At 39.8% G+C, this 26,435-nt stretch overlaps 3 protein-coding genes across 3 annotated transcripts; all 3 read right to left on the bottom strand.

The window, feature by feature from the left end:
* Nucleotides 1–964: 964 nt before the first annotated feature.
* On the bottom strand, nt 965–9,232 carry LOC139950331 (NADH dehydrogenase [ubiquinone] 1 beta subcomplex subunit 5, mitochondrial-like). The gene is made up of 6 exons (XM_071948945.1): nt 9,102–9,232; nt 6,287–6,375; nt 5,331–5,397; nt 4,634–4,695; nt 4,256–4,362; nt 965–2,388 (listed from the first exon to the last, which is right to left on the bottom strand). Exons 1-6 carry the CDS (start codon nt 9,208–9,210, stop codon nt 2,274–2,276), a joined length of 549 nt encoding a protein of 182 aa, XP_071805046.1. The 5' UTR covers nt 9,211–9,232; the 3' UTR covers nt 965–2,273.
* Nucleotides 9,233–10,211: 979 nt separating this feature from the next.
* LOC139950495 (uncharacterized) lies at nt 10,212–13,843 on the bottom strand. The gene is made up of 2 exons (XM_071949201.1): nt 13,656–13,843; nt 10,212–12,586 (listed from the first exon to the last, which is right to left on the bottom strand). Exon 2 carries the CDS (start codon nt 12,584–12,586, stop codon nt 11,693–11,695), a length of 894 nt encoding a protein of 297 aa, XP_071805302.1. The 5' UTR covers nt 13,656–13,843; the 3' UTR covers nt 10,212–11,692.
* A 4,104-nt stretch (nt 13,844–17,947) lies between these two features.
* LOC139950847 (uncharacterized) lies at nt 17,948–19,754 on the bottom strand (the record flags this gene model as incomplete). Its single annotated transcript, XM_071949679.1, has 1 exon — nt 17,948–19,754. A coding segment is annotated over one exon (1,737 nt), but the record flags the coding sequence as incomplete, so codon positions are not given.
* Nucleotides 19,755–26,435: the final 6,681 nt, after the last annotated feature.

Here is a 26,435-nt window from a genome sequence, read left to right on the forward strand (position 1 = left end):
TCATTATGCTCTGATCGTCTTCTGGAGAAATGCCTGTACATTAAACAAACTTAAAACAAAAGCAGAATCTGAATTGGCTAAAAGGGAGACTGCCAAAATAGCTCAGGAGGTAGAGTGTTGGTAGATTATTCGGGAGGCCGTTGGTTCGAATCCCGCTCCAGACATTATTTCATATCCGATAGGACATCAATCCTCATCTCAATTCCAGTCAACCGTGCCAAGTTAAAAGAATTCTGCCATTAAAGAAATCCTGTGATATGCACGCCCTTCACAGGTGTAGTGCGAGTTTGACAGGATGTTGAAATCGAGGGTTTATTTATTTATTTCATATCCGATTAGTCATCAATCTTCGTTACAAAACCAGTCAACAGTGCAAAAATAACCGTCAAATCCTATCACTTGCCGATTATCCCACACACAGACTTCACCTGTGTACACACAAAACCGTGTTGCATAGCAACCGTTTTGTGTTTATAAATCATGAATTATGCATATATGAACCAGACAGACAGACAGGGGAATGCAAACACATTGCATTGTACTTTACAGTGCCTCAAGTCTCGAACGCGGTCAAATTAAATATTTCTCTTAACGAGGCACATCTGTGAATATTATTAGATAAATATTGACTTATTGAGCGGACAGAGTTCAAAGTGACAACACAAAAATGCAAATGAATTCTCACAGATTCAATTGGTGAAAATCCAACACAATCGCAAATAAAATGTTAACAACCAGCAGGGCCCAATTTCATAGAGCTGCTAAGCAAAAAGATTTGCTAAGCATGAAATTTCTTCCTTGATAAAAACAGGATTACCAACCAAATTTCCATTGCTTGTTACTGGTACTCAGCTGTTGGTTGCTTATCCTGAAAATCACGTGGAAATTTGGCTGGTTATCCTGTTTTTATCAAGGAAGAAATTTCATGCTAAGCAAATTTTTATGCTAAGCAGCTCTATGAAATTAGGCCCTGGTAAGTAAGCTTTGTTTTTGAAAGGGCAAGGGCACCAAGTCATGTTCCCCGTTGGTATGGAGCACCCTGTGAGGTAATTGTAAATTTCTACTGGAGCATTTCAAGGGCACCAAGGCAATGACCGGGGGCATGGAGGCAATCACCTTTGTTGCCTCGGTAAAGTATCAGGCATGAACTACTATACTCCAAACATAATAAATAATAACACATGTAATAATAACAAATTCTTATACAGCGCATTTCACAATAAACCGTTTCAATGCACTTTACATTAGTCCCCTGGTCATTGGGCCAATAAACATCCCATTAATCTTTCTTAGCTCCCATTGGGTACAACCCCGAGCTGCCGTGGCGCTCCAAAAGCTTTTCATTCACAATATCAACCTCTACCCTCGCAGGTACCCATTTATACCCCTGGGTGAAGGGAAGCAATTATAGTAAAGTATCTTGCTCAAGGACACAAGTGTCACGACCGGGATTCGAACCCATACTCCGGTGACTTAGCACCAGAACTTGAATTCGATGCTCTTAACCACTCGGCCGCGACACTCTACAAACAAAGTGACTCAATTGAATATCGCATAACAAAACAACTTATGCAACTCAACACATTAGAACAGATAAACACACTTGCAAATATTTACGCAACTTTTAACACACCAGTACGAAAAAACAAACTTGCCAGTCAATATCTTAAACATAATTTATTTGTTCAAACAAATCACAAATACATGCACTGCAGGTGTCAAACTTAACTCCGATAAAACCCAGCTTTAAAAAAAAGATTCATTATTATTTTTGTGTACTCTTAGAAAAAAATAATAATAATAATTTGACGACTGTCATCATATTGCATTTAATCAGATTGGTAGGTAGAGGGCAAAACAGCAATTTTGTTTTTATTATTATTGTTATTGTTATATTTTTTTTTTATTTATTTTTTTTTTTGGGGGGGGGTGGGGGTTTGGGGTGCTTAGCTGAGAACCACAAATTTAGCTGGTTCTTGCTAAGCAGTAAGTTTGTTTCAGAGCTAAGGATTCTGTGTGGAACAGGGCCCTAATCTCATGACAGAGCATATAAAACACTTTATTCAAGTATTCTTTCAAGAAAATTTGAATCATGCTAAGTATTTAAGGAGATTTTGAGAGAAAAAAAACTAAAATCAGGTTAAAATCCTGATCCTGAGAAATCAAACCTCTGATAACGAACATTAAAAACCAAAGTTTTTAAACTTTGCGTTTCCTAAATCTTTTGTACAAGCTTCTCAAAACCCTCTGAAAACAATTAACTTCTCAACAAATTAATCTTTCAGTTCTTCGTCTTCGTATCTGTCGACCGGTGAGGCGACGGGGTAGTAATACCAGTGGCCGTCTCCTCTCTCTCTCATCAACCTACGGACGGTCTTCTCAGCTTTCCTGTAAAAGAAATAAAGCCAATGAACACTGTGTGGTGTAGCGCCCTCTTGTGGTTACATACAGATATGCACTGGATGACCTTTGACACTCATAATGGCAGCTAGACAGTACACACCAGTCTGTTGACTGAAGAGTTGCCTCAATAAATACAGTACAAAGACTCCATCAATAGTATTACTATGGTCATTACACAAGTTAAGGATAAAACAACATTGTGACAGTTTGGTAATGACTCTAAAAACAAATACTAGAAATTGAGAGTTTGTGTACAAACTCAGGGTGTTCGGGTGAATGGTCAAATGAGGTCACGTTGTGTACAACATTTGTAGAACATTACAAGAGGTTTCATGTAGTGAAAGAATCTTGTACGTAGCGTTTGTGGTTCTCAAGATATGAATTTTTCAATTGTTTACCGTTTATTTAACGTAATGACGTCATCGATGACGTCATCATTCCACAAAAGTTGCGGGTTCATCTACTCATGAAGGTTCATGTTTATGATAAGTTTCAAGTTCATAGTAGTTTAACATTTTGTTCAAAATCGCACGAAGAAAGATGAGGCGAATCCCAGCGTAGTGGAATTTGAATTACGCGCGCCTTCAACGGAGTCTGCATGTGTATACACAACCCGTAATGCCCACAGCCACGCAGTGCTGTTTTGTCATAGAGCATGGATACAATGTAGGCCTACATGAACTACACGCACACACACCCACACACCCACAATACAATAGTAGCATTCACATACATGAATGGCGATACTATCTGGTTTCTACGCGTAATGAATGGAGGTCAACACAAACGCGCGCTTTTACGACCAGAAGGCAAAATTCAACTGGCATTATGCTTGTGCAAAAGTTTGAGCAGGATAACTGATCTTCAAACTGATATTCAAATTTTGCGAATATGATATATAGTTCTTGAGATATGAACTTTTGAAATTTTGAACTTCCGATTTCAACCGGAAGTAAAAGTCACATGAGGTCACGTTGTGCACGACTTTTGTAGCTAATTACAAGACCTTTTATATGCACCAAATATCTTGTGTGTGGCATTTGTAGTTCTCAAGATATGAACTCTCCAATTTTTAGCGTTTTTTTGAACGTAATGACGTCATCAATGACGTCATCATTCCAAAAATGTTGCTGTTTCGTCTACTCATTAAGATCAATATATATGGTAAGTTTCAGGTTCATACAAGCTTTAGTTTTTGCGAAAATCGCGCGAGAACGTTCGAGGAGAAGAACACGCAGAAAAAAAAAACAAAAAAAAAAAAACAGAACAATAACAATAGTTGTTCGGCTGGTGGCCGAACACCTAATTAGCATAAAAACTTCCCTGGTTATAGGCAAACGGAGAGATGTTGATAGTATATAAAAAATTGTGAGAAACAACTTCCTCTGAAGTAACGTAGTTTTTGACAAAGAAGTAATTTCTCCCTAAAATAATCTAAATCTGAGAAGACTTCAGGCCTGAATTATGACGGTTGAATAAAATCCCATCCTCAAAAAAAAAAAAATTTTGAAATTTGCATAGGCGTTGCCTGGAGAAAATTAAAACAGTTCTGTCACACACATTTCAAGATTTTATTGTTTATAATAAAAACATTCAAACTCTCAGATTTCACAAGTGGTGTATAGAGCTGTGTATTGAGAGCACACTAATTGAGAGAGAGTTGCAACATGGAGGTCGTGTTCGTTGCTGGACGTCATTTTCAGTCCACTGTGCAGTACAGTGGGCAGACTAGTCTGGCAACCCGTGTTCGCCCTTTTTGGGCGCACAAAATGGCTTCTAATCACGTAATCACAAGTTTTTGCAACTCTCTCGATATACGATTCTGGTGGTGTAACATGAATAGCGCCCTCACCTGGCCCCGATCTTCTCTTTCTCAATGTCGAGGTAGTGTGCCATCTTCTCGTACTCCTGCTGAGGTGTGTTGACGAAATACTTTGTGATGAAACGGGTGATCGGATGCTGTACAGGAATGCAGTGACGAAACATAACGTTTTTTAATTTTTTATTTTTTTTATTTAATAATCCACAAGTTATTAAGAGATAATAAAAAACAGTAAAAACAATAGACAAGTAATTAATAATAATAAAAAAAAAAAGTGATTCTTGAGAAGGTGGGTTTGCATAAAATGATGCTATTTATTATTAGGGATAAGGAATCTAAATCGTTGTCAAAAGCCAACACACAGTGAAAGTACTGCATTCTGAAAATTCATAAAAGGTTTCCACGTACCTTGTGATACTCAAATTCTTTTGGGGTGTAACCTTCCGGAATCTCTGCTAGCTGGGCTGGACCTACGATCATTAAATTCATCAAATTAATATTCCTCTCAAAAAATAAAATTAATACCTAAAACACAATGGACATATTTTTCATACTCTGGCCTTGCTCACATCACGTTGTGTTTGTGCATGGCCCAAAATTTAAACAATTTTCTGATTCGCAAAAACGATCCGGATACCAGTCACAGATTATACTTGTGACATGTTTTGTTAGGTGGTGGTAACCTTATTCTGCTAAGCATTATTTTGTTGTGCTTAGAAAATTATTAGAAGAAAACAAACTTCCAAACTTCCGGTAGAGAGCACTGGAGCTGTTTAGAGCATATTATAATAAGTGTTTGAAATTACCCCCTCTGAATTAATGTAGTTTTAGAGAAAGAGGTTTTTTTCCAACCAAACATTTGAATCTAAGAATGGCTTCGGAGACAAGCAGCACACAATTCTATGCAACGAGGGCGATTTTTCTTTCATTGTTATCTTGCAAATTCAATGACCAATTGAGCCCACATTTTCACAGGATTGTTATTTTATGCATATTTTGGGATACACCAAGTGTCAAGTGAGGATTCTGGTCTCTGACAATTACCAAGAGTATACCCTGCCTTTAAGCAGCTCTATGTAATCATGACCCCCGTCAGAAATCTTACCAACAAAGACGTTGATACATGTGATACCGATGACACAAGGAACTCCCGTCAGCAAGAAGTAATATCTCTAAGGAGAGAAACAAGACTTTAAAAAATCAACCAATCAACAATTTTATCCATGTCCACAGAAAAGGACATTACACACATCAAGCCAAATAAAAAAAACAAGTTTAGCGTCAAGCCTTTTTGAAAAAAGGAAGGATTTTTTTTTTTAAATGGCCAGCCAACACACTTTTAAAGACAAAGGTGGGTTTTATTACAATTTGTCTGAGATCGTTAAAATGTATCCTTTTATTTCCTTCAGAAAAAAAGAGGCGGCCTCTAAAAAGGAAGCGGGCGGGCACACTTAACTTTTTGTTTTTGAGTTAGGGCCTAATATCTTTTTTTCTTCTCATTTCAGTTCTGGTATTGTACTCAAATTGTTGGTCCAGTAAACGTTTTTAGAAACAAGCCCCTGCAGTCTTTTGAATACTCCTAAAATTCGAGCCCTGGGGAGAATTAAGGGTTATGATTGCCTCAACTGTACAACAAGAAAGTAAATAAGTAACAGCAAGTGAATGACCTTAAAGGCAGTGGACACTATTGGTAATTACTCAAAATAGTTATCATAAAACCTTTCTTGATTACGAGTAATGGGGAGAGGTTGATAGTATAAACCCTTGTGAGAAACGGCTCCGTCTGAAGTGAAGTAGTTTTCGAGAAAGAAGTAATTTTCCACAAATTTGATTTCGAGACCTCAGATTTAGAATTTGAGGTCTCGAAATCAAGCATCTGAAAGCACACAACTAAGTGTGACAAGGGTGTTTTTTTCTTTCATTAATATCTTGCAACTTCGACGACCAATTGAGCTCAAATTTTCACAGGTTTGTTATTTTATGCATTGTTGAGATACACCAACTGAGAAGACAGGTCTTTGACAATTACCAATAGTGTCCAGTGTCTTTAACCAGACTTACCGCTGCCCTTAAAAATCTCAAGTCTCCATAACGGGTTGGCTTAACAAAAAACTTCCTAGCTTTGCCGCCTGCCATTCCACGCTGAATCACTAGAAAGAATGAATCAATGAGGTTTTAGCATTGTACATGTATAACAAGTGTCACTGAATAATTGTATTTAAGATACTTGCAAATTAATTAGATTTTTTTACACTATGTATTAGGCCTTCTACTAGCGCTAATGTTTTTATCTTTAAAAAGAAAAAATTAAGCCTTTATACAATTAGAATTACACTAAAATAATAAAATAAGTGTTTTTCTACACTGTACAGTCTGTATTGTCTGAAATTTGACAGTAATTTTAGCAGTACATGTATATGTTAACCATAATGTCTCAAATTCAACAGTAATTTTAGTGGTATAAAGTTATGCAAAATTGGGTTACCCATTTCATACAAAAACCACTTAAAAAATCAATTCAATTCAACTCAACATCTACACCTATGATAATACTTGTCAAAGCCTTTTCAGCATCTAAAGGTGAGAAGACAATGAAGAAGTTTTTAGTTTTAGAAGTGGGAGGAAAACCCCAGAGAATTGTTCCAGGGAAAACCTACAAAGTCAAGTAGTGACTGAACAACCCAATCAGTGCCCCTGGTAGGATTTGAACCGGGGGTCCCCAGAGGTGGAAGGCGAGGCAAGCCACCACCACTGGCACTGCGCCAACCTGACTTCCCACATTAACATTTCCACATAGCAAAATGTATAAAAGGATAATAGATAGGTCATTTGATCAAAGATGTTTAAAGAAATTCTACTAAATAACTATTTTATTACACACAATGAAACAAAGGCAAATATGAAAGCATTTTGTTATAAAGACAAGATACTGCTGGACTTTCTAGGATGGTTCAGACAGGCAGCATTATGATTACAGGGGACAGAGCAGGACAAACAAACAGAGGAGGCGTGGATATAGTTGCGATAATGTAACCCTCCTCTCGACGGAGGAGGGTTGCGTTATCGCAACTAGCAGCATACCATGATTACAGGGGACCGAACAGGACAAACCAATAAAGGAGGCACGGTAGACCCAGAAACTGGGGCGCTGTACTCAAAATGTTGTCATTAACGAGCTAGTACGACTGATAATTTCACAAAAAAACAGCGCCCGCCCGTCCCAAGTTACTGGGTCTGGAGGCGCGGATATAGCTTCAAAGTGTAACTGCATTCTATAGTTGTAGCAATGTACCCTGCATGTCATGCCTGTATAGAGGTCAAGGATAAAAAGAGAAGAAACTACTCTCTCTACTCCTCCTCTAGCGTGCGCTAGATGATAGAGACGAATATATTCATATTTGAAATGTTTCCGTATGGCGCCACCACTTTTTCATTCGATATGAAATAATATAGTATCTAATTTACCTCAATAAGATATCCCTTTTTGTTAGAATGAGTGAAAAAGTGGTGGCGCCCATATGGAAAGTTATCCTTATTTATATCGTAGGAGGTCCTGTTTTCGAGGTGTCCTTAATATCGTGGCAAATCTTTTACCTCTCTGTGCGTGATGTAAACAGTCCCAAGATAAAAATTGTGTGGTTTTATTCGCCAAGCAAAGAGTCTCCTCTTCTTTGACCAAAGCTTAGAAACACGTAAGGCTCCACTGGTCATTTGCACTTGTAAATGGAAAAAGTTTGGTATTTTAGGCATTTCTACAAGGTACACAAATATGTCATAATGTTGAGGCCATATAAAAATATTTGCCCACCGAAAAAGTTTCATCAAACGCTATTTCAATTCACAATTCATGATGATCAAAATCATGTGACTGAATGTTTTGCTGAGCATTCTTGAAAAAAAATACCGAGGCTTAAAGAAGCCTGTGCCTTATATCATTTTCTAATATTTTTGGAGATTTTTATTTTGTAACCCTCGTATCAATACTATTATTTATATTAAAATTTAAACATCAGCTTGTTGATTCAATTATCACTGTTTATTTATACGCTTTATTATAAATATTAAGAAAAAAATAGAACAAAAATAAATAGAAATCAGATTTTGAAGCCAGTAATTATTCACACTTTTTATATTTTTTTTATTTTTTTTTATTTTGTGCAAGTTACCATGGTAATTTTAAAAATTTAATAAAAAAATATTTTGATAAAAATGAAGGCAACTGCTGGCTATACAGTCATACACAGAGTCTCAAAGAACACTTGTAGTCACTGCAGATGTTTCTTCCATGTATGGCTTCACCGGGAAACCATACTTTCTCGTTTGCCGTGAAAACAGGAAAAACTCAAAACAAATGGGGCCAGTTGAAGTCATCCAAGATCGGTGTGTGGTGTGAACATTTCAATGTCCATCAAGTTTTAATACATGTTTGCATACTTCGTATTAACAAATGAAGATAATTAGGGCATCGGTTGATATATGGCATCATTATTTTTTCCCAATTCAAAGAAAAAGGCATAATAGCGTGATAACTGGTAAGCAGAGGATATAGTTTAAAAGTTTTTTAGAATTTAGAGTTCTTAAAGAAATAAAAACAAGTAAAAACCAACCTCATCCCCATTATAAATAAAATGATTGACAAACATGAGGTTGGGCTATTAAAACAAAAGGTAAACATACTATTATCATTGACTGTTCATGCTTGCCCTGAATAACAAACAAGTATTATCACTTAATCATAAAATAATGGGTTTTAAAATAGCCCCATTTATTGAAAACAAATGAACTGTCCGGAAATTGGGCTCAATGCTTCACGGACCAACTGTCGTTTTTAAATGGAATTCAAGCAGCTTTATTTGATTATGGTAAAATGTATTACCTTTAAATGTACTCGGTTCAGAGTTAACCAACAGAGTGTTCAACAGCTGAGGCCCTTTCAGTCGCAAAAGGCCAAAATGCCGCGACAAAACTTGGCCGAGGGCAGCCATCTTGTCTTCCAAAGTTCCTTCAATAAAACGAGCAAGCGACAGAGGGCGCCCTGCGTCATTAAAGGAACACGTTGCCTTGGATCGGACGAGTTGGTCAAAACAAAAGCGTTTGTAACCGTTTTTTATAAAATGCATATGGTTGGAAAGATGTTTTAAAAGTAGAATACAATGATCCACACAAGTTTGCCTCCAAATTGCGTGGTTTTCCTTCTACTGTGCGAACTAACATGGTCGGCCATTTATGGGAGCTGTCCTTACTCTATGATGGGAGTCAAAATTTTGACCCCCATAAATGGCCGACGTGTTAGTCGACAAGGTAAAAGGAAAACCACGCAATTTCGAGGCATGTTTGTGTGGATCATTGTATTCTACTTTTACAACATCTTTCTACCCATATGCATTTTATAAAAAACGGTTACAAACGCTTTTCAAAGACCAACTCGACCGATCCAAGGCAACGTGTTCCTTTAACGGGAGCACTTTTTTTTCTCTTTTTTTTTTAGGGGGTGGGGGGGGGGGGGGTGGGGGGGCGAATTGGTTGCAAATAAGTCAACGATGATATAGGATGCACCTAGTTAATTTGGCCTACTTAAAAACCTAGGCTATTGAACTTTGAGGGACCATGGAGGTAGAATTAGCTAATTCTACTCCATGAAGGGACAGAGAGTATTTAGAAAATAAATCTTGTTGTCTATGGTGGTGAATTTGTCTGCTCATCATGACTATGAGAGTGGGGCTCCTGATGAAGTTTGTTGATCAAGAGTGGTATTTAAAGTGTGGAAAAAGAAACATTATTTTCATCCTTTTAATCACTACAGATGTGAAATTGCAAAATTACTAATTCTACCCCCATGCTAGCACTAAGCAGACGAAATAAACTATGATAATTATACCACCCTTCCAATGTATTGCTTTTGTGTGAGTGTAAACAATAGCCCCAAACAAAAGGGTGGTAACACTAACTTAAAGAAATGAAAGACACTGTTCAGACCCCAAATTCATAATTTTAAAATCATTCTTTTTAATAAAATATATTCCAGTGTGATACATTTTTGTTTAAACTCCATGATTTTAAACACATACAAATATTTTGTCCAATCCTGGTTTATCGGACAAAGGCGAAACCTTTTTTTTTTGACCTGCAGCCCAGTGTTAATTCCAAGCGTTGAGTTGTCCTTAAATTTGTCTTTAAATTATGAGAAAGACTGTTCTACGGACGAAACCTAGACCATTAACTATTTTTTAGTATATGAATATTTCCCATTTATATGTTTTTGAGGGGTTATAAACAGTCTACAACAGATACTTTTATTTTTTTTTTGACTAAAAAAACAAATTAAATTTGTTATTTCAAGGTAAATACAGTGTTTGGGATTTAATCAATTGCAGAGATGCCAACATTGAACTTTAAAAAAGAGTAGCATCTCCCAACAGTTAAGGGCGAGCGTGGCTTGGGCTCCCTAAACCGATCTTTCTATTACTCTCTACACTGCGTATTAGCTCATTTTCAGGCATTGTCGTGAAATAACAATTACCTCTGTATGCACCACCAGAACAGCTACAAATGTTTATAATGGCCAGTGAAACAAAAAACTGGAAAAAAAAAAAAATCCCTCATCTTCTGACTTTGTTTTATAAAAAAAAAACATAACAAAGGGTGGCCTTACTTAAATGTTTTTGTTTTAATGGTCAGAAATGCAACAACAAGCTATTGGGAGAGAGAAAAAAAAAACGTGTCCGGGTTTTGGGCAAAAAATACGTGTCCGGATTTTGGGCATTGTCTGGACATCGGCGCTGCAATTACTAGTAAGAAAACATGGAAACTATCTAGCTTAGATCTCACAGGCCACTCAGTTGAAGGTATTTTTGTTCAGAAGGTCTCCTTTTGTGTCGCCATTATTTCTTACTTTTTGTGCCAAGCTTCGATGAAGTACATGTACAGACAGCGTGGGCACAACGTCAACGTCATTACGTCGAGACACGTATATTGTTCGAGTGAATTCGCCGCTATTATTCAACACTGCGTTCTAAAATTAAAAGTGTTTTTTTTCTGTTACAATTATTTGGATATTTTTCTTAATTTTTATTTCCACTTAATAGTTCATTCGTTGTTTGCATGTATCGTACGATTTAATAAAATTATATTGGGCGGCTTGTTTAGCGTGTTTTATTGAGTATTATCGCCCAAATCGTGTATGTTGGTATCTCTGCAATTGTCTGTCGATTTATTCAGTTGCCAGTGGGATTACTTTACATGTTAAAAATTTGTATAACTTTTCGGACTCTGGCCAAAGAAATAAGTTTATTTCAAAAATACCACAACACAAGTTCTTTTTACAAAAGTTCCTGTTTACCTTTTTGCCAACTCACCAAACCTATAGAAGGTCTACAATTAAAAAACATCATAAATTTGAATAAACTTCATTTGATAATTATAATATATTATTTCAGAACAGTGTCCCACTTTTACTCTTGATCTGTTCTACTTCTGTAGAGTTAAACGTTGAGCGAACATTTTGTCATAATATGGCATGGAAGCATCAACGCAACGAAGAATGTCAGCAGTCAACGAGGAACGCTCGGGCAACGGACTCGGTTTCGTGAAACAGGTGCTCCCAAAGGCATTCTTGTAGTAGTCCCAAACGACTTGCCCCTGCAGAAAGGTTTTGCATATTATCCACTTCTTGGATATTTCACCTCCATCTTCCCATTGTAGGTACTTATCTTGAAAGGGTAACCCCAACTTCTTAAAGAGCTCTGATAACATGCCTTGAGGATTACTAAGAAGGTCATCTGTGTCTACAATAATAGGCTCTGGATCGAGCGTCGTCTTCACATGATCCAGTAACTCACTCATCTCCTTGAAGGCAAAGCCAGTCGGGAAAAACACAGGGGGTGCCTCATCGAGTTTGAAGTCTTTACCTTCCACAAATGGGTAGATTTTCTTCCAAGACGGGAAAACTTTAAGAGGATGTCGCAGGAGGAACACATGATGGTAACCAACTGGGAGAGACGCGTAATTACCTTCAGGAGCGAAGCACATTTCCTTGCAGAAGATGAGCTTCTTACCGGCGTGTGGTTTTTCTAGCTGCTTCTTGACCCAACTGAAAGAACACTCGGATCTCTCAAATCCCTCGGTCACCGAGGTCACCACTGATGCTGCCTCGACAAATTCCCTCGCCATGGCCAGATTTTCAGGAAACATGGTGGAGTCGGGCCCGAACCAACGAGCACAGAGATAGGGCTCGAAATAGATCTGCGAGTCGTCGATGAAGCTCATGAACTTGGTGAACACGGTTGAGACTGATCGTGGTGTTCCCCACAACATCATTCGGACTTGGCCTCCTGCTGACTCGGTAGTTTGCTGATTCTCCATCTGCAAAAGTGATATAACGTAGTACTGGTATTAGACAATAATATATAATATATGCATAAATGAGAGAACATGGTCACAGAGGATTTTTGCAAGGTGCAATCTGGATTCAGTGGTCTATTTGGAGAAGCCATCTTGTGCCTCTTCAACAATGCAGGAATGAAATGCATTCATAACTAATATTTGTTTTAAAATTAAATCACACATTTTCACATAGATCTTTGTAAATTGCAACTTTTTCAAAATAAAATAGACACGGGAAAAAAAACCTCTCAAAACACAACCGACTGTCGTACTGTTAAGGGAGAAAACTAGGAAAAACTACACTACTGTCCTGATCCTGTGTTTTAGAAGAGGGGATAACTTTCCATATCAGGCCACCATTTTGTTCACTCATTTTTACAAAAAGGAATATCTCGTGAGGTAACTTGGATAATATTTCATATCGAATGAAAAAGTGAAGGCGTGATACGGAACTTTTTCCAATGTAATGTGCAGATATATAGTTATAATGTAATGTCCTTCATTCAACAAAATGCCACCTCATCAATATTCTGAACTATATAATTGAGGTAGCCTAGGAAGACATTCCACCCAGTAACTGGGGCGCTGTACTCCTTTTTTCGAAATTTTGACATTCTCTGTCGTACTAGCACAACAGAGAATGTCAAAATTTCAAAAAAAAGGAGTACAGCGCCCCATTTACTGGGTCTACTAGCTAGGTAGTAGGCAAACAAACTGGACCCTACCTTAAGTTTAGGCTAAACTAAGCCCAGAGATATTTTGCTTAGCCGTACCAGCAGTGTATTATTGACCTTGCTCCATAGACCATTAATTTTTTGTGGTGTGGTGTACTTTTGGTTTGTGCCCGATGTTTCCAACTCCTTTACATACACTAACTATAATATAAACTAACACTAACAGTGCATCCCATGAGATGGTGGGTTGAAAATTGCAAAGCCAAATGCAACAAATATTAATAACAAATCAATAACAAAACTAGCCCCATAAATCGGTCCAATCCACTCCTTGGACCGATTCATGGGGCTATAACAAAACACGACAATCTTACCTCGTCAAATTATTTTCATTCAGATTTCTACTTCGGGATCTAACTCAAGGGTTGAGCCACGTAACGGAGCAGAGCTGTAGCCCTTTGCATGGAACAGGCATGGATGGAACAGGTAGCTAGCAGCTGTGGTTCATGCATTTGATATGAGTCTGTTCCGCCCCCAAAACAAACTATAGTTGGGACGATTCAAGTTGGAACCGGAACGGAACATGTTATGATAGCCGGTACATTTATTATCTGAAACAGCGCCCTCTTGTGGATAACCTCCGTCATCATTGCCGACGATCACTCAGCGTTAGCAAATCTGCGGGCGGAGAAATAACCAGTCTCTGAGACTGTGGTTATGAGTCTCAGACTTGAAATTAAGTCTAACCCCACTCAATAAAGAACAAAGAACAAAGTCAAGTGAATACTTTGGCTTCGGCCCCTGGCCCGGCTTCGGCCATCCGAGCCGGTATCGCATGCAATTATGTCCTCTATGCAACTATCCGGAGGACATTATTGCATATGCAATAATGTCCGCCGGACGGTTTTGCATATGCAGTCGTGTCATCCCGGACGCTGCTGCATGCAATTGTGTCCGCCCGGACATATTTGCGTATGCAGTTGTGTCCGCCCCCGTGCAAAACCGTCCTTGCAGTAAATTAAACGCCCTTGGTCGACGGAATACAACTCGCCATTTTTTTACAAGCTAAGTGCATATCATAGACCTTATCGCAAATACTCGGTACGCGCACAATAGACATGGAATGGGGTGCATGCTGGTCTAGCTAGCTATCAATTTTGATCACTAGCTAGACCAGCATGCACCTCATTCGACAGTTTGCGCTTGCGCAATGGTATTTGCGAAAAGGTCTATGATGAATGACATGGGAAATGTTCGGCCGTTGGGTATTCACTCATAATACGTGAATATTCATGCTGCATAATTATGTAGGTTCAGTGCATGCACGCTCGCTTACGCGCGCACATACATGTACAAGTCCACCGGACGGTTTTTGCATAGCCCCGGACACGATTGCATATGCAAAAGTGTCCGGAGCGGACAGTATTGCATGGCGGACGCAATTGCATCTGATACCGGCCACTGGTGAAACTTTTAGCGCAAGAGAGGGCACCCTGGTTAGGAACCGTAAGTCACTCATCGAAAAAAAAAAACAAGAAAAAAAACAACAATTTGAGAGACATCCACTTTTATTGCCAGTTATTATCCCTGGTTTTAGCATTTCTGTAAATTCTGGTGATTTATGAGGTTTAGGCGTAGTATACCTAAACCTTGAATAAAACTCAAAAATAAAATCGGATGCAGCTGTGGAAATATGTTATAATGCTTTAATAATTTACCGTCCTAGCCAAACCATGCCAGGAGTGAAAAAGATCCTCTGATGCAAAAAACAACCAACAACAAGCACGCAAGAAACTGCCTTCAATAATAAATAAATGGGTTTTATAGTGCACCGCCGCAATGACGCAACTAGGCGTGCAATTAACGCTAAAAGCAAGCCTTTGTGGGTTGCTTTATGGTTGAACAAAAAGTTTAATGTGGCCAAAGGAGTGTAGACTTGATTTCAAGTCTGAGACTGCGGTCATTTCTCTGCAGCATCATCGGCCACGAAGAATCCCCCCCCCCCCCCCGCAGATTTGCTATCACGCGCTCTAACTCGCAAATCTCAGACTTGACCCTCTGTTAGTGGGGCTTATGCACTTCCAGGGAACACAAACTCGGCGGGGCAGACTAAAAGGCAATGCGAAAGGAAACAAAATCCAGACACCTATATTAGCATTAAATCCACCTGGTGACATTATGATGGAGTGGATGAAGATTGAGTTGGGAAAAGAGCCACGATCGCTTGATGAAATTACGTCATTCATTAACTCAAAGATGGAAGTGCCAGTTAATTTTGTATGTAAATAAGTCGACGTTATAACAGGCCGGATGCACTTAATACTGACGACTGATCATACAAGCGAACCAGCATGGCAAGGAGGGGGGGGGGGGTGCAGGGACATTTCAGTTTAAGCAGGACACATTTGAAGCCATATAAGGTTTTGCAAAAAAACTGTTGGTGTCGAAGTCATACCGGGAAAACATCGAGTATCGTCTATATAATTAAAACCATTGCAGGAACCTGCATGCATAATCGCCTTAAAGGAGCACGTTGCCTTGGATCGGTCGAGTTGGTCTTTGAAAAACGTTTGTAACCGTTTTTTATAAAACGCATATGGGTAGAAAGATGTTGTAAAAGTAGAATACAATGATCCACACAAACATGCCTCGAAATTGCGTGGTTTTCCTTTTACCTCGTCGACTAACACGTCGGCCATTTATGGGGGTCAAAATTTTGACTCCCATAAATGGCCGACGGTGATAGTTCGCACAGTAAAAGGAAAACCACGCAATTTCGAGGCAAACTTGTGTGGATCATTGTATGCTACTTTTAAAACATCTTTTCAGCCATATGCATTATATAAAAAACGGTTAAAAACGCTTTTCTTTTGACCAACTCGTCCGATCCAAGGCAACGTGTTCCTTTAAGATTGCAGGGTTGTCTTGCACCAATTTCATAGAGCTGCTTAAGCACAAAAAGTAGCTAAGCACCACAAAATTTCGCTTAGCAGAACAAGGTTACCAGCCGGTAATTGTGACTGGTGTCTTGCTAATTTTTGCTATAAAGCAGAGCATGTCTAAGCAATAGATTCTGCTTATTAAGGAGCTCAATGATTGTGCCATGGGCAAAATTTAGGCATATGCCGCGCCATCCATTGAATTCTAGACCTGTCGTACTTTATTGTCGACAAGTTTCAACAAATTTAATCCATCCGACAAATAACACGACCATAGTATAAGTGACTCTTTGTAACATTTTAATGACTATTAAAGCTCCCTTTTACAAGGGTGGGGTTTTATGTACAGAGGGTTTTAAAAGCCAATGTGTTGTTCACCGTTGCTAAGATAATCATGGCTATAATTCACACAGACCTATGTTCCACGTACATGCTTATTTTAACATGACATTGTGCACTGAAATTAAATTTGAGTTGATTTTTTTTTATTAACATGTGGTTTGGGTGAAACTTATTATTCAAATGAAGAAAATGAAAATGCTACAAAGAAACAACCCGTGAACAGCTGTCAGCCAGAACTCAGTCGTTGTAACCGGTGCAGTGGCAGTAATGTGAACTGCGAAACGGCAATTTAAAGACAATGGAAACTATTGGTAATATTGTCAAAGACCAGTCTTCTCACTTAGTGTATCTCAACATAATATGCGTAAAATAACAAACCTGTGAAAACTTGAGCCCAATCGGTCGTCGAAGTTGCGCTATAATGGGTGCGTTCGTTTAGCTTCCCTGGGTCAGCCCCGGTGTGTGGCGGTTTATTTTTTTTTTACTCGTTACCAAAATAAGGTTTTATACTAATACTTATTTTGCGTAATAGTGTCCACTGCCTTTAAACAACACATTGATACCTTTTGGAAAATGATCTTCAACAAAACAGGGACCAAGTTCATAGAAAATATTGCTCTACAATAACAATTGTCTGCTAAAAACAGAAATGAGCAGGATCGGTCACACAATTGTACGTGTAATACTTTGATGGGTAACTTTATTCTGGTAAGCATGCCGATTCTGTATTAGCTAAAGGCCCTTTTCGATACCACGGCTTCGGCTTTGGATTCGGCTCAGGCTAGCTTTGCCCCGCGGTTGTTTTGTCAAACTGTGCGTGTTTTGCGTAAACGCTCAGGGCTTCAGACGCAAGAATGGAGCTTGAAGCCGAATCCAAAAGCCGAAGCTGTGGTTTCGAAGAGGGCCTATATGAAAACCTGCAGACGCGGAATAATACACCCCGCAAAATGTGCGTCCACCATTTGCACGACTTGGGGGCAATTATTGTTTATCTATGCACATTTGTTTGTCAAAAATGGGGGAGGGGGAGGGGCGGGACAGGGTAGAGGCGTGTTAGTGCGCTGCAAACACGTCGTGCAAGAGATCAAACAGAGAGCTCTAGTAACACTTGTTTGAGCAAAGAGCAATTTTAAGTTGTGTTTTTGTTGGGCTGGGGTTGGAGCAGTTCAAAACACTTGGCATTTGGGGAAAAGTTTATTTTGAACATTATATACAGTAAACGAACTTTTAACATGCTCGACACTTTTTGCCGAGTTAATTTAACAACTGTTTTTATCGATTGATCTACCCTTCTTGTCCGTTCAAACGAAAGAAATCGAACACAAATGCAATATAACTCGAGTTGTCAAGTAAGTTCGTTCACAAAAATACATGCAATTCGTTTTTCAACGACTACTTCGACAGTAGTTCTTAAGATCGACACAAATAAAAAATAAATCAATGCCCTTGTGACCTTCACGATGGCCTTGGAGCAACCATCGACTTGTCCGTCCCGGAAATACTGTCCGGGCGCCCTCTCGCGCCAATTCTGTTCCTAGCCTTGCACTTGCCTAGAGTTAGCATCTCGATGAAGGCCGCCTTGAAACGTCGATGCATAACACCATAGATGATTGGGTTTACACACCCAGCTACGTACATCGACACAGTCACAACCATGTACACATTACTGCTCACATTTATAGACGGTACGTCCAAGTACCTTACGAGAGGATACGGTATGTAACCAATCCACACCACGGCGAACACGGCCAGCATCATGCGGTTCAAATCGCGGTCGTTTCGGATCTTTTTAGACGGGCGAAGTCGATCCCGAGCACGGCCGAAGGTTTTTGCAATCTCACCGAAGCGCTCCCGGCCGGATGCTGTGGACCAAATAGTCCCCCTGCGACCTTTTCGACCCGCATCAGTTGGAACTGTCTTCACATCATGTTCTTCTAACTCGTGAATAGTTTCCTGACCCTGATTGGCGGTTTTAAGTTCAAATTCATCGTCAACCACAGCTTCCTCCTCTTCACTCACAGTTTTGCACTTGTGAGTATCGTCGCTGTGCTCATCTCCATTGTTAGATGAAGTTACAAACGGTGGCTTACTTTTGTTGATATTTTGCTCATCGTCACTGAGCGGGAAATCCACCTTGATGGTCGTTGCCGATGACGACTTATTTTTCACTTGTCCGGGCAGGTCGGCATCATCAGACGCCGGTGTATGGTCCGCAACACACGGGCCTGCGTTCCCGGTACCGCCCTGGACGTTTTTACTGACTGTGAGAGGCAAACCGGCATTGGTAACACAACCGGCCGATTGTTCGACCGGCACCGAGATCGAGTTAGTAGAGCGTCTTGTGGGTGATGAATACACTCGGTCTGCTGGCGGTGTTGGGGCAAAAGTTACCCTGTCATTCGCAGGAGGTTTGGTTTGAGTCTCGCCGCTGTTGATACTGGTCGCCATGTTCTTTGAGGGCGCTACTAGTCGTGACGTCATGTTACTCATGAGAATCTTCCGTTTCTTCCTGACGAAGACGAGAATGACAACGTAAGACGCCACGATGATGATACTGGGAAGGATGAAGATGAAGCAGTAAACGGAGATGGAGACCTTCCACGACTGCGGGTTGTACATGGCGATGCAACGGAGCGCCTTGGGCAAGTAGAGCATCTTGCCGCCCACCACGAAGAAATGATAGCAGGCCATCGTGGCGAGAGACACAAACCAGCACAGGGCTATGGCTATGCCGATGTTGCGACCGGACGCAATGCGTCTTGCTCTGGTGAAAAAAACAACATTGACAACCCGGTCCAGCCCAATACACATCGTATGTAGCAGAGACAGTAACGAAAACGCTAACGTGTAGTAGGTGTGAAACGCGCATGCAAAATCCCCCAAACGCCACTCGCGTCGTATCAGCGTATCGATCCCAGGAATGAGCACAAAACTGACGTAAATCAATCCAACCACGCTCAAACTCACGATGAAAGTGTTTCCGCGAGTGCGTAAGTTCTTTTTGCGGGCCACCGCGGCGATGACCAGCACATTTCCCACCAGACCAACCACGGTCGCGACGGTCGTGATCGCGGCCGCTATACTCGTGGCCAAGACAGACGGTAACTCCCCGCCGACGAACGTGTCGTTATCCCCCATGGTAGAATTCTCCAAAGATGCCACAAGCTCCGGGTGAATTACATCCACGAACATTATTAATCACTCCGGCTGCCAGCAGCTTTCAAGCACCGTCCACACTGGCAATTTTAACAGTCATGTTTTGTACCATTTGGTGGCACCACAGTGTGAGTTAATAAACACCTTGGATACAAACAGCCAAGATTGGTGTTGATTGTCGGCAATAAGAAGACATGTGATCACCAAAGTGCGTCGTAAATCAATAAAAGTAGCCTTTTATGGATGTTTTATAATCAGTGCGATATCTAAACAAAACCATTGGAGAATGAAGAGGAGCATACTAGCATCTCTGTCCGATGTGTCCAGTACATGAAACTCACGCAACTTATTTTCAGACTTCAATTTTCAATCAAGCCATTCGGTTGTATACACAAATTTTCAAAGCCACTTTCCCAACGTACTACAGGAATTTGAGTTGACTTCTTGCATCTTCCCAATATACCCACTTTGGAACAGCAGTCGCGTTCACTTTACCGCCATAGAATCGAAATGTTTGCTGTCAAGTGTTTTAATAAAGCACACCGTGTAAAGTCGTCAAAATCACTTGAAATAATTGAACTGCGAACTGCGTAGACTCTGATAGCATTATCAGCTTGACATGTGCATTTCTCTTTCACGAGTCCATTCCTTGCGTCCTGCGTAGCACAGTTATTTTCTTATACCATCCATCTCATCCCACGTCTGAGCGCATCAAGTACCAATACACATCCGAACCTGGCAAAGTAATGACTTCATGTGACGGCACAAGAACTAAAACTGCATAAATGAATTACTCTGAACATTGGTGGCGTGCTGAGATTATTAAGTTTGGAACAAGTATATAATGCACGACACGTAGAAGCAAAATGAGAAATATCAAATAAATTACTCAACAAATATTTTAAATCTCTCAGCCTTTTAAAAAACTAAATCAAAAATATTTTCTGACATTATACTTAATTTGTATTTAAATTCTTTAGTAGATTAGCCGTGCACCCCCCCCCCCCCCCGGATTTCAAAGCCTAAATCCATCCAAAATACTATACCCCAAGTTGGAAGTCAACAACCCCCAGGGCCCAGTTGGGCAATATTTTAACACTGTATCCCTGTAGGTCTAGGGCTCTCAAATATGTATATAAAACATCATTTTGAGGGGGCCTTACAGAGTATTAATGAGGCCAACGCTCTGAATGCCACCCCCCCCCCCCCCTATTTATAGTGGAGGTGCACAATGGGGGCCAGTATTATGAGATTATCGATGGAAAATGGAAGATCTGCACTAGCTAAATTCATGCTAAGTTTTCTGTCATAAAAGTGTAATCTATTTTAGAAGAAGGAAATAGGATTATTATCGTTAACAAAACAAAACAAAACAGTTTTCAGTATTTTATGAAAGAGCACGTTTTCCTCCCTGTAAAACACGAGTGCAGCAGACAAGGTCTATAAATGATGCTTAGATCCGTTTGAAGGCAACACAACACCAACCATGTAAGTAAACTATGTTTGTGTTTTTCCAGATTAAAAGAGAAGGTATGTAGATCGTGAAGTTGATATCTCTCGTGCAGAACTCCGTATCCGGTGTGTCCTTAGAGCGGGAGGCATTTTTTTTCTCTAATGGTAGACACAACCAATTATCATTTATTTTGCCGTATTTGTTCATGATGACAACTTCTGTCAGGCCTGGGCGGGTTAAAGAGAATACACACAAATCATCACCAGTAATTTGTTCTCGTTCGAAATCGATCAATTGCAACTGTATGTGAAAAATGGCCTATTCTTCAGGCGGCAATCAGTATTCACCATTAAGAATTCATTGCGTTGTTAATCTTCTTGTGTTAACTTTATTAATTTATTTGTTCCCCACAGGAGCGTAAATTGTTCATCACGACTGATTACAACCGCCACCACACAAATAGAAACAGCTACAGTTTATTAGGCCTTGTATATTTATTCTTTTAGTGTGTCAGGATTATGTGATAGTTGGGGAGTTCACCATTAGCCGTTGCGAGATATAGTGGACACACTATTATATGGTGGCCCTGACGGGACACAGCCAGTCGTGAATATTTTTGCGACGTCGTGAATATTTTTGCGACGTCGTGAATTTATTCACGACAAGTCGCGAATATTTTTGCAACGTCGTGAATATTTTTGCGACGTCGTGAATTTATTCACGACAAGTCGCGAATTTTTTCACGACTAGTCGCGAATTTTTTCACGACAAGTCGCGAATTTTTTTACGACTAGTCGCGAATTTTTTCACGACTAGTCGCGAACATTTTCATGACGTCGTGAATATTTCTGCGACTAGTCGCGAATATTTTTTTCAGTAGCTTGAGTGTGTAATTACTGTATTCACGTTGACGGCTTAGTAAGACTAATCTGAAAGCTGTCCCGTACGATGATGGATCCGGAGGAGAATTCCGACTCTTGCAAATCGATGGTGGGTTATTTAAACAAAACTTACGTTGACGTATGGCCCTTACGGTAGGCCTACGAGGCCTGACGTTATAGTTTTACTAGTACTTTAGTAGGAGTAGGCTATCCTATGCTAGGCAATAAACGTTGGCACTTTCACTCTTCAGATAAAACATAACATTATATGTCACCCGAGGTAAATTTTACAAACAACCCAATGATAAGTTTAATTATAATGTGTTGACAATTTCAGCAAATAAATTTGACAATTTTTACCTGAAATGTTAGAGCAATTTGCGTTGTTATTTCCAACTTGAAACGCGAGTTCGTTCCGTCACGGCAGGGTGCAACGCATCACGTAATCCCCCACCAAGTTTAACTGAAAGATTAATCCTTTGGCATTCAGAATTATTTGTGTTTGGAGTAATTCAACCTTGAAAACCCCCGAAATATTGATGAAAGTCAGACACTGTTTTTTCGAACTTCGATAACAATTCTACTGGATAAAACATGGCCCCATACACATAGCTGAGTGGCTACAATCTTCATAGCTTGGCTCTCTACGCGTGCCGTGTAAGAATTACACACTCAAGCTACTGAAAAAATATTTACGACTAGTCGCGAATTTATTCACGACTAGTCGCAGAATTATTCACGACGTCGTAAAAAATATTGGCAACTAGTCGTGAAAATATTCGCGACAAGTCGTGAAAATATTCGCGACGTCGCGAAAATATTCGCGACTTGTCGTGAATAAATATACGACGTCGCGAAAATATTTGCGACTAGTCGTGAAAATATTCGCGACGTCGCGAAAATATTCGCGACTTGTCGTGAATAAATATACGACGTCGCGAAAATATTCGCGACTAGTCGTGAAAATATTCGCGACGTCGCGAAAATATTCGCGACTTGTCGTGAATAAATATACGACGTCGCGAAAATATTCACGACTGGCTGTGTCCCTTCAGGGCCACCATACTATTATGACCCTTTTAAAACCACGGCTTCGGCTCCAGATTCGGCTAGCTTGTCCACGTGGTTGTTTTTGACAGTTATTTTGTGCGTGCTTTGCGTACGCGCTCAGGGCTTCAGACGAGAGGACGGAGCCTGAAGCCGAAACCAAAGCCGAAGCCGTGGTGTCGAAAAGGGCCTATGACACGTATACACCCAAACCACACATTGTACTCTTATAGTGTCCACCATAATTTATCTCAAAAAGGCTAATAATAATATAGAACAATAGTTGCTCTATTAAAGGGAAGGTTCTCGTTTGGTAACTACTCAAAACAAATATTCACTTAAAAACTGACTTGGTAACGAGCATTGGAGAGCTGTTGATAATATATCAAACATTGTGGGTAATGACTCCCTCTGAAGTAACGTAGTTTTTGAGAAAGAGGTGCTTTCTAACTAAAATAATAAAAGACTTCTAGCTAGAAGTCTTTTATTCTTATCTGAAAGCACACAAATTCGTCCAACAAGGGTGTTTTTCTTTCATCATTTTCTCGCAACTTCGATGACCAATTGAGCCCAAATTTTCATAGGCAGGAGATCTACCAAGTCTCACGCTAGTCTCACGCTCACTCACACAGCAACCATTTTTTCATGTATTGGGGCCAGACCGGGAAATTTTTTTTTATTGGCCTTCATTGCCAAATCGCGCTCGTGTGTACAAAACACGCAATCTACAATGTTTGCACAATCTTCAGATTGCACGCAGTTTATCAGAATCATCATTTTTTGTACAAACTTTGTACAAACAGAGCACGAGTTCGCAGATTGCGCACGCTTTTGCTCTTCAAGCAGATTCAACTAAAATTCGGCAGAGCGCAAAACGCTTATTGCGCATAAGTTTTTCCCGATTCGTTTTAGCAAACTCGTTAAATGCGCTCCACTAGCGAAGACACAACAGGCAGAGGAAGTGAGCGGAGGATTTTGGACATCATTTTTAATCAGTTTTTTTTTAGTTTGGAAGGAAATAATCTGACACAATCGTACCTCCACATTAACCATCAACATATTATGTGTACCTCATGTTAGTTTTAATTATTCTGACGAGGTTTTGATGCATTTCGGAACACTTTTTTGCAAACAATTAAATTTCTGATTTTTGTTTTATTTAAATAAAATAAAAAATAAAATAAAATGTTGGGCGGCGATTTCGAAAGGCCTTCTAAAACTGGCAATTTTTTTCGAGGGGGGGGGGTTGAGCCTTGAAAAATCTCACCGCATAGCTGGCCTCTGGACTTGGCATCTCTGGACTTGTGTATGGTTGTATAGTTTCCCATTGACTTGTGTGTGGTTGTGTATATTCCCAATGACTTGTGTATGGTTGTGTAGTTTCACATTGACTTGTGTATGGTTGTATAGTTTCCCATTGACTTGTGTATGGTTGTGTAGTTTCCTATTGACTTGTGTATGGTTGTGTAGTTTCCCGTTGACTTGTGTATGGTTGTGTATATTCCCAATGACTTGTGTATGGTTGTGTAGTTTCCCATTGACTTGTGTATGGTTGTGTAGTTTCCCATTGACGTGTGTATGGTTGTGTAGTTTCCCGTTGACTTGTGTATGGTTGTGTAGTTTCCCGTTGACTTGTGTATGGTTGTTTAGTTTCCCGTTGACTTGTGTATGGTTGTATAGTTTCCCATTGACTTGTGTATGGTTGTGTATATTCCCAATGACTTGTGTATGGTTGTGTAGTTTCCCATTGACTTGTGTATGTTTGTGTAGTTTCCCATTGACTTGTGTATGGTTGTGTAGTTTCCTATTGACTTGTGTATGGTTGTGTAGTTTCCCGTTGACTTGTGTATGGTTGTGTAGTTTCCCATTGACTTGTGTATGGTTGTGTATATTCCCAATGACTTGTGTATGGTTGTGTAGTTTCCCATTGACTTGTGTATGGTTGTGTCAATTCCCATTGACTTGTGTATGGTTGTGAAGTGTCCCATTGACTTGTGTATGGTTGTGTAGTTTCCCGTTGACTTGTGTATGGTTGTGTAGTTTCCCGTTGACTTGTGTATGGTTGTGAAGTGTCCCATTGACTTGTGTATGGTTGTGTAGTTTCCCATTGACTTGTGTATGGTTGTGAAGTGTCCCATTGACTTGTGTATGGTTGTGTAGTTTCCCATTGACTTGTGTATGGTTGTGTAGTTTCCCATTGACTTGTGTATGGTTGTATAGTTTCCCATTGACTGGTGTATGGTTGTGTCAATTCCCATTGTCTTGTGTATGGTTGTGAAGTGTCCTATTGACTTGTGTATGGTTGTGTAGTTTCCCATTGACTTGTGTATGGTTGTGTAGTTTCCCATTGACATGTGTATGGTTGTGTAGTTTCCCAATGACTTGTGTATGGTTGTGTAGTTTCCCATTGACATGTGTATGGTTGTGTAGTTTCCCGTTGACATGTGTATGGTTGTGTAGTTTCCCATTGACATGTGTATTATGGTTGTGTAGTTTCCCATTGACTTGTGTATGGTTGTGTTGTTTCTAATTGACTTGTGTATGGTTGTGTAGTTTCCCATTGACGTGTGTATGGTTGTGTAGTTTCCCATTGACTTGTGTATGGTTGTGAAGTGTCCCATTGACTTGTGTATGGTTGTGTAGTTTCCCATTGACTTGTGTATGGTTGTGTAGTTTCCCATAGGTATGTGTATGGTTGTGTAGTTTTCCAATGACTTGTGTACGGTTGTGTAGTTTCCAATTGACTTGTGTATGGTTGTGTAGTTTCCCATTGACATGTGTATGGTTGTGTAGTTTCCCATTGACTTGTGTATGGTTGTGTAGAGTTTCCTATTGACTGTGTAAGGTTGTGTAGTTTCCCATTGACTTGTGTATGGTTGTGTATTTTCCCATTGACTTGTGTTGTGTAGTTTCCAATTGACTTGTGTATTGTTGTGTAGTTTCCCATTGACTTGTGTATGGTTGTGTAGTTTCCCATTGACTTGTGTATGGTTGTGTAGTTTCCAAATTGACTTGTGTATGGTTGTGTAGTTTCCCATTGACTTGTGTATGGTTGTGTAGTTTCCCATTGACGTGTGTATGGTTGTGTAGTTTCCCATTGACTTGTGTATGGTTGTGTAGTTTCCGATTGACTTTTGTGTGGTTGTGTAGTTTCCAATTGACTTGTGTATGGTTGTATAGTCTCCCATTGACTGGTGTATGGTTGTGTCAATTCCCATTGACATGTGTATGGTTGTGTAGTCCTTAACCATCAACATGTACCTCATGTTAGTTTTAATTACTCTTAAGAGGTTTTTGATTCATTTCGGCACACTTTTTTGTCCACAATTAAATTTC

This window comes from Asterias amurensis, chromosome 18, assembly GCF_032118995.1.
Source record: "Asterias amurensis chromosome 18, ASM3211899v1".
NCBI classification, from domain to species: Eukaryota; Metazoa; Echinodermata; class Asteroidea; order Forcipulatida; family Asteriidae; genus Asterias; species Asterias amurensis.